At 42.9% G+C, this 9,691-nt stretch overlaps 1 protein-coding gene across 1 annotated transcript; it reads left to right on the top strand.

Moving 5' to 3' along the window:
- The first annotated feature begins 31 nt into the window (after positions 1-31).
- Positions 32-2,102, top strand: LOC121534707 (zinc finger protein 436). Its single transcript, XM_041841289.2, has 2 exons — positions 32-420; positions 690-2,102. The coding sequence occupies exons 1-2, from the start codon at positions 135-137 to the stop codon at positions 1,604-1,606; spliced, it is 1,203 nt and encodes a 400-aa protein (XP_041697223.1). The 5' UTR covers positions 32-134; the 3' UTR covers positions 1,607-2,102.
- Positions 2,103-9,691: the final 7,589 nt, after the last annotated feature.

The raw sequence follows: 9,691 nt of genomic DNA, 5'->3' as shown, positions 1-9,691 counted from the left end.
GTAGATCATATGATCACGCTTTCCTCCCCTCCGTTTGTTTTCGCGGAAGTAAAAACTATCAATGTGGTAGCTAGCGAACTATTTGTCTTTCCGACTGAAAATTATGTTTTGAAACACAACACTATTCAGGTAAAATGTTGTTCCAGGAGAATATGACTAATTGTGTTACTTTACAAACCAAATTAAGCTCAGTTATGGATGTGTTGGCCAAAGCTGCGGTGGCAGAAATAAGTAAAATGTTCGATGATGGGTTTGCTGTTTTACGCTTGGAAATGTGCCGAAGAGAAAATGAAATTGAAACCTTGAAAAGACAATTATTGTTTATGGAGAACGATCGGCAAACCACGAGTTCCAAAGCGCAAGAAGCAGGCTGTTCTTCTACATGCTCGTCGTCTTCCATCAGAACGGATGAGGGACAGGGTGAGCCAGCTCCTGCTTACTGTACTCATATAAATATAATTATGAAATGTGTTGCTGTAAATCTCAACTCAAGGGTCAATTCTTCAAAAATATATCAAATGCAGTATGACTGACAATCATTTAGCACAATGCCTAACTACTGTAGATAGGTTTCAGTTCTATTGTTGACTTTGTTAAATTGTTCAGTGCTCTCTCAACTTTGATTTACGTTGATTTAGACATACCGGTATGCTTCTGACAATTCAATTCATTGAAACCTTCACTTTCAGGGTCCAAGGGGTCTGATGAGGATGCTAGTGAAAGGACTCCATTTGAGCAGAACGCCAGAGAGAATGATGACCAACTGGGTCGAAATAGACCACAGCCACCTGCAGAAGAAGTAGAGGGGCTCGATGAACAGTACAGGTCTGGCCACAGAGAGAAGGGTAGTGAACTAGAGTTAGTGAAGAGGGAGCAAGAGGAGGAGTATGATGTTATTTCACTACATTCGTCAGGAAGTGAACATGGCACAGAGAGACCAGATCATCAGGAAACTGAGTTTGATGTGGATGAGAGAGAGAGTCAACTGTGGGTGTCTTTAACAGAGAGCAACTGTGACTCGGAGGGTCCAGATTGCATTTTTGGTACAAAACAATATCCACAAGATCAAGATACAGACATACAGCTCATTCAAAGTGCAGTGGAGGGTCTCGATATCATTCCATCGTCAGAGATAGGTGACATTAACAGAGTTATGAAAGAAGAGATGCGAGCACAGTCTGTTTGGAATGACAGAAGAAGGACCCCTACAGATTTGGTTCAGGCACAGCACAGAGAAACCATGCACCCAGTGAGAAGGCAGGATGGGACAACTACCAGAACGCCGTCAGGCAAACAAACGCTAGCCAATGAGGGTGCAGCATATTCCAACATTTGGCTAAACAATGTATTTTCGCTTGCCCCAAATGGTTTTCTCTCAGCAAAAGTATCCCCAAGGAGAACCCCAGCAAGAGAGAAGTGGTTTGTTTGCTCCTTCTGTGGAAAGAGCTTTGACCGGTTCGGTCACCTGGAGATGCATCAGCGGATTCATACGGGAGAGAAACCGTACAGCTGTGTAACGTGCGGGAGGAGTTTTGCTCAGCAGAGTAATCTCCGCACACACCAGCGAGTACACAGGGGCCTCAGAACAAACCAAACTGTTTACTAATCCATCACCATGACGAGACAATTTAGAGCATCCTAGAGAAACCAGCTGGGGCCCACCCCACACATTGTGAAACACAACCTCATTGACATATCAACATTTTCTAATGAGAAGAACATCAAGACACTCTTGCAGAAAGCAGCAGTGTGTTGCTTTTGTCTTCCCATTCTGTAAAGTGAGAGCAGTGAGACCCTACCACAACTGTTGCACTAGTGGTGCTTATATACTGTAGAGTGGGATCAAAGTTGCAGGTTTACAGCCTCCTGCTTGTCACTTTTTAAGGAACACTTATCGAGAGGAAAATCTCCATCGTATTTTTTTCTTTTGTAGAACTATGCCAGACACTAACATCTGGAGAGAAAAACTACAATGGGCGTGCTTTTGTCAATGCATACCTTTTTATGAATAAACGTGAATTCTCTCAAACTTTGAGCCCTTTCATATACAGTTGAAGTCGGAAGTTTACATACACTTAGGTTGGAGTCATTAAAACTCGTTTTTCAACCACTCCACAAATTTGTTGTTAACAAACTATAGTTTTGGCAAGTCGGTTAGGACATCTACTTTGTGCAATTTTTCTAACAATTGTTTACAGACAGATTATTTCACTTATAATTCACTGTATCACAATTCCAGTGGGTTAGAAGTTTACATACACTAAGTTGACTGTGCCTTTAAACAGCTTGGAAAATTCCAGAAAATGATGTCATGGCTTTAGAAGCTTCTGATAGGCTAATTGACATCATTTGAATCAATTGGAGGTGTACCTGTGGATGTATTTCAAGGCCTACCTTCGAACTCAGTGCCTCTTTGCTTGACATCATGGGAAAATCAAAATAAATCAGCCAAGACCTCAGAAAAAAAGTTGTAGACTTCAACTTTGTATGTATATATATATATATATATGTGTGTGTGTATACAGTACCAGTCAAAATTTTGGACACACCTACTCATTCAAGGGTTTTTCTTAATTTTTACTATTTTCTACATTGTAGAACATCAACACTCTGAAATAACACATGGAATCATGTAGTAATCAAAAAAGTGTTAAACAAATCAAAATATATTTTATATTTGAGATTCTTCAAATAGCTACCCTTTGACTTGATGACATCTTTGCACATTCTTGGCATTCTCTCAAGCAGCTTCACCTGGAATGCTTTTCCAACAGTCTTGAAGGAGTTCCCACATATGCTGAGCACTTGTTGGCTGCTTTTCCTTCACTCTGCGGTCCGACTCATCCCAAACCATCTCAATTGGTTTGAGGTCGGGGGATTCTGGAGGCCAGGTCATCTGATGCAGCACTCCATCACTCTCCTTCTTGGTAAAATAGCCCTTACACAGCCTGGAGGTGTGTTGTGTCATTGTCCTTTTGAAAAACAAATGATAGTCCCACTAAGCCCAAACCAGATTCAATGGCGTATCGCTGCAGAATTCTGTGGTAGCCATGTTGGTTAAGTGTGCCTTGAATTCTAAATAAATCACAGACAGTGTCACCAGCAAAGCACCCCCACACCGTAACACCTCCTCCTCCATGCTTTACGGTGGGAAATACACTTATTTGGGCTGCAATTTTTGAGGCTGGTAACGCTAATGAACTTATCCTCTGCAGCAGAAGTAACTCTGGATCTTCCATTCCTGTGGCGGTCCTCGCGAGAGCCAGTTTCATCATAGCGCTTGATGGTTTTTGCGACTGCACTTGAAGAAACTTTCAAAGTTCTTGACATTTTCCGGATTGACTGACCATGTCTTAAAGTAATGATGGACTGTCGTTTCTCTTGGCTTATTTGAGCAGTTTTTGCCATATGGACTTGGTCTTTTACCAAATAGGGCTATTTTCTGTAAAAAAAAATATAAATGCAACATGCAGCAATTTCAAGTTGATCATGCTGTTGGTTGTGGCCTGTGGAATGTTGTCCCACTCCTCTTCAATGGCTGTGCGAAGTTGCTGGATATTGGTGGGAACTGGAACACTGTCGTACACATCGATCCAGAGCATCCCAAATATGCTCAATTGGTGACATGTCTGGTGAGTATGCAGGCCATGGAAGAACTAGGACATTTTCAGCTTCCAGAAATTGTGTACAGATCCTTGCGACATGGGGCCGTGCATTATCATGCTGAAACATGAGGTGATGGCAGCAGATGAATGGCACGACAATGGGCCTCAGGATCTCGTCACGGTATCTCTGTGCATTCGAATTGCCATCGATAAAATGCAACTGTGTTCGTTGTCCGTATCTTATTCCTGCTCATACCATAACCCCACCGCCACCATGGGGCACTCTGTTCACATCAGCTAACTGCTCGCCCACACAATGCCATACACGCTGTCTGCCATCTGCCCGGTACAGTTGAAACCGGCATTCATCCATGAAGAGCACACTTCTCCCAACATGCCAGTGGCCATCGAAGGTGAGCATTTGCCCACTGATGTCGGTTACGACGCTGAACTGCATTGAGGTCAAGACCCTGGTTAGGACGACGAGCACACAGATGAGCTTCCCTGAGACGGTTTCTGACAGTTTGTGCAGAAATTCTTCAGTTGTGCAAACCCACAGTTTCATCAGCTGTCTGGGTGGCTGGTCTCAGATGATCCCGCAGGTGAAGAAGCCGGAAGTGGAGATCGTGGGCTGGCATGGTTACACGTGGTTTGCGGTTGTGAGGCCGGTTGGACTTAATGCCAAATTCTATAAAACGACATCGGATGTGGCTTACGGTAGAGAAATTAACATTCAATTATCTGGCAACAGCTCTGTTGGACATTCCTGCAGGCCAATTGCAAACTCCCTCAAAACTTGAGACATCTGTGGCATTGTGTTGTGACCAAACTGCACATTTTAGAGTGCCCTTCTATTGTCCCCAGCCCAAGATGCACCTGTGTAATGATCATGCTTTTTAATCAGCTTCTTGATATGCCACACCTGTCAGGTGGATGGATTATCTTGGCAAATGAGAAATGCTCACTAACAGCCATGTAAACAAATTTGTACACAACATTTGAGAGAAATACATTTTTGTGCGTATGGAACATTTCTGGGATCTTTTATTTCAGCTCATGAAACATGGGACCAACACTTAACATGTTGCGTTTCTATTTTTGTTCAGTGTATATGCTTAGACAAGACTGGGTTTATAGTTGACACCAAGTGATGCTGCAATCTTGTCTAATCTCTACTTCGCTGGGAAATGTCTAACCGCTGGTAAATATTGTTTACATAGTGGGACACAAGAAGGCAATGCTGATGTAAAAAAGGACAAAGTCAACCACAAAAATGGCAATGAAAGTGAGCATGAGGTTGCCAAACGCTTACTTTTCAGTCCAACTGTATCCAAGTTCAGTTCACTGGAATAAGTAACAGGCCTCCATGACCATTGGGTTAGGGTGGAGCTGAGGGCAGTTCCCTTTTCAACCAACTTCTTCCACCCTTTCTAGATGCTCTGTCCTTTGGGGTGTAGGAGGATGGTGTTGGAGTGTAGTTTGGGCTGCAGGATCCCGTTACTGTAGTGGAAGTGGTTGGAGAGTGCCTCTGAGATCTGGTAAGAACTGGTGTCACAATCGGCCTTGTCAACCTGTCTGTGTCCCCAGTCTTCCCCTTTGGTCACCCCCTCCTTCTGGCCACCCAGGTCGCTGAGCATTGAAGGATGCCACACTGCCATCCTGGTCCTGGGGTTTCAAATTAAGTGGCACAGATAATATATATATATATATATATATATATATATATATATATATATATATACGTTTTGCTCTGAGAACAGGTTGGCTTCATGGGGAGAAGGGAGGAAGGCCAGAGTCCTGAGAAATTGAGCCCCACAGTGGAGGTGTCATAATACCAATAAAACCTAGCGGTCAAACAGGGAAATGGTTCCAACTGTTTTTCCCCGTTCATTTTTCTCATAGGGGATTTTATAAACACTTAAAATAAGGGCTGTGTTTAGTGTAGGCTTACCCTGACGTGACGTTTTGATAACCATGTAAATCTCTCTCGGACAAGGTGACTTTTATCAATTTATTCAGCTCTATTTATTCTCAGATTCGAAAATGCAAATTAGCATCAAAGTAGACATCATGCAAGACTACAATTCACTGCAAGCTCCTGCACATCATCTCTAACTGACACCTTTGCTAACAGGTATAGTGTCAATTTAAAACTTGTACAAGACAGTTCACAGAATTGTCAATTTAAAGACATTTTGCCAATTTATTCCTTACTAAATTTAGCCAACATTAGATGGTTAATCCAGAGTTTCTTACCTTTGCCTCGATTTGGCAGTCTCGTCCAGATCATCATGGCATTTGTAGTTCTTAATGATAGACACAATAGCAGCGAATTAGTATTTATTTTTTATTTTTGGGGGGGGGGGGGAGGAATACAGGTGAATATATTAATAAAAGTCACCTTGTCCTACAGAGATTTACACGGTTATCAAAACGTCATGCCAGGGTAAGCCTACACGAAACACAGCCCTTATTTTAAGTGTTTCTAAAATCCTGTATGGGAAAAATGAATGGTGGAAAAACGATTGGAACCATTTCCTTGTTTGACCTCTAGGTTTTATGGGTATTATGACTTATACTGTGGTACTCTACTGAGAGCCACATATTGAGAGAAACAGATAGGCCTGTGAGTTATTACATTGTAAACTTAATGCGCATTTTTTAACTTTCACAAATCCTCTTCCTGCCCTAAGGCCTGGAAGGAGGAGAGGAGCACGATATTTACAAAAAATACATTCCACTGCATGAGCCACATCAGACATTGCCTGACAACTCACCCCAAATGTAATTCCGCTGCTCTATCGATCGCTACATACAGTGCATTCGGAAAGTATTCAGATAATGACAAAGCAAAAATAGGTTTTTAGAAATCTTTGCAACCAAAATAATGAAATATGACATTTACATAAGTATTCAGACTTTTTACTCAGTACTTTGTTGAAGCACCTTTGGCAGCGATTACAGCCTTGAGTCTTCTTGGGTATGATTGTCAAATTGCCAGGGTTAGAGCGTCCAAACCCGTTCTATTCATTCTATTTCTATGGGTTTAACCCTCTTTGGACCCCAGGAAGAGTAGCTGCTGCCAAGGGGATCCTAATAAATACAAAATCCTCTCTGACAGTGATTTTCCACTTGTCTTATAAGAACCTAAAATGACTATGAACGCTTTTGATTGCACAATCTACACATCAGCACCTACAGCCAGTGAGCTCAATGAGACTTAGCAAGGGCTTACAGTCTGTACAAGTTGTCGAAAGCGTTCCACAGGGATGCTGGCCCATGTTGACTCCAATGCTTCCCACAGTTGTGTCAAGTTGGCTGGATGTCCTTTGGGTGGTGGACCATTCTTTATACACACAGGAAACTGTTGAGCGTGAAAAACCCAGCAGCGTTGCAGTTCTTGATACAAACCAGTGTGATTGGCACCTACTACCATACCACGTTCAAAGGCACTTAAATATTTTTTCTTGCCCATCCATCCTCTGAATGGCACACATACACAATCCATGTCTCGATTGTCTCAAGGCTTAAAAATCCTTCTTTAATTATTTCAAGTCTAAGACATTGTAGCCCATAGAAACACATTGAATAACACATTCATAAATGGCAAAAAGGACATATAAACAAATATTTTGTTGTTTTTTACACATATTTAACCCCTTTTTTGGGGTAGGAACAAAACTACCTTCATACTTCCATTTGGTTTTTTAAACCGGTACCAGTTACCTTCAGACGAGTCCCGTGACACTTGTGGGGGTCGTAGAGCAAAAGAACATCATTGTGTTCGTGAGAGTCTCCCCTTTCCATAGAGTGGTAAAATAGTTTGTAGGCCAAACCGTTCGGACACTACAGACGTTTACGTGAGAAGACCGATTTTCGGGATGCGTCATGGTCTGACAAACACCGCTCTAGCTCTGCCACCTTTCACCGCAGATGCAGAAGTGGGACACTGGCGGATGTGGTGGATTGAGACTTATCCAATGCAACAACAACAACAAAAATTGTATCTAGTTTAAGCTGACAGGTTTTGATGGGGATTTTTTTGTTATGTAACTTAGATATGTCAATCGACACTAGAGGGTTAACCTGTCTCCTCCCCCTCATCTACACTGATTGAAGTGGATTTAACAAGTGACATCAATAAGGGATCATAGCGTTCAACTGGATTCACCTGGTCAGTCTGTAATGAAAAGAGCAGGTGTCCTTAATGTTTTGTACACTCAGTGTACATGCATATATTATTACCAACCTCTGGGGAATTAGACACAGGTCCTGGTGCAGCCCAACCTCCAGCTCCAGCCCCAGCCCAACCTCCAGCTCCAGCCCCAGCCCAACCTCCAGCTCCAGCCTCAGCCCAACCCAACCTCCAGCACCAGCCCAACCTCCAGCTCCAGCCCCAGCCCAACCTCCAGCTCCAGCCTCAGCCCAACCTCCAGCTCCATCCCCAGCCCAGCCCAGCCCAACCTCCAGCTCCAGCCTCAGCCCAACCTCCAGCTCCAGCTCCAGCCCCAGCCTAACCTCCAGCTCCAGCCTCAGCCTAACCTCCAGCTCCAGCCCCAGCCTAACCTCCAGCTCCAGCCTAACCTCCAGCTCCAGCCTCAGCTCCAACCTCAGCTCCAACTCCAACCCTAGACCCTCCCCTAACCCTAGCCCCTCCCCTAACCCAACCTCCAGCCCCAGGCCCAACTCTAGGCCCAGCACTAGCCCAACCTCCAGTTAAAAGCCCAGGCCCAGCACCAACTATAGGCTTCACTCAGGCCCATCTCCAGCTCCAGCTCTAGGCCCAGCACCTCCCACAGCTGCAAAGATATATTCTAAAATCAAACAATTGCTCCATCTTTTCATAATCAGCAGACACATTGACCCAGAAAAAAACAATAACAAGTGGTGGGTGGCCATACATAGCAAAGCCCAACGTTGACCTAAGTGAGAGCAGTGGCCACAATTGGTATCTGTTCAAAGAGATTGTACTCATTGTCTAAAGTAATGGGTCAAATCACTGCCTGTACTGTACATGTCAATGTTGTTCATCTCATGACCCTAAGACATTACAATTCTGCATTGAAACATTGTAGAGAGCATTGCATCTTACTTATTGTGAACTTGATGCCACTGCCTGCCTCCAAAATGGCAGATAGTTGGTCCATGCCATAGGCTTTTTTTAAACTATCCCACCTGGCATGCCCTCTACTTCAATGACCACCTTCTTGGCAGCCACAGTCATATATGGAACTCTGCCCTGTCCACTTGCTTCATCTAAACATAAACAGAAAGAAGGCTTTAGTGAAGGACGATCAAGTGTACACATTATTCCAAGCTTCTATCAGTGATCCAGAACTCAAGAAATCTGCGTACTTGAATATCAACAATGTAAACCAACAAGGCACAGCTACCACATATGTTTTTATAAATCAAATGTCAGCCATTGCATCCAGAACACTGCCTGTGAATTTGAGTGGTTACATTTTTCAAGCTTGCTTAAAAGCAGCGCAGGACCGTTATTTAATCACATATATACAGTACATTTTAATAGTTATTTCAAATAAAATGATACATACTATACTTCTGGTTGAATAAGGCTTGTAGCCTTTGACTGTGAAGCTGCAGGTTGGCCTAGATGTCACAATAAAATAGGTACAGTGCTGTATGAGTGTGTTTAAAGGCATTATAGATGTACAGATGTAGGATCTTAATTTGAGTCAGTTTGATACAGCAGGAAAATAATCCTGCAGCACAGGAAACGTGAGTTATGTGGATTATAATAAATTGACATTTTTGTCAGGGTTGATACATTTTTCGTAAGGGAAAATCAAGTCTAAATTTAAAAGTGGAAATTACAAACTTCAGGAGCCTTTTCAAACCTCAAATACACTACAAGTAAAAAATGTCCTGCATTTAATAAAAGTTGTCCTGCAACAGGGTGATCAAATTAAGATCTACATCTGTATGCTTAAGGTTAAGCGTTACCAAAGTTATTTTAAAATATGTTTACGAGAAAAGTGTACAGAAAACTTTGCAATCAGATCCTGGCCCTCAACAAATTCCCCTCCCAGGTGAGGCTGTGCTGACTGGTATGGGGTCCTCCT

Source organism: Coregonus clupeaformis, chromosome 21 (assembly GCF_020615455.1).
Source record: "Coregonus clupeaformis isolate EN_2021a chromosome 21, ASM2061545v1, whole genome shotgun sequence".
Taxonomy (NCBI): Eukaryota; Metazoa; Chordata; class Actinopteri; order Salmoniformes; family Salmonidae; genus Coregonus; species Coregonus clupeaformis.
This window is presented reverse-complemented; position numbering and strand designations above follow the sequence as displayed.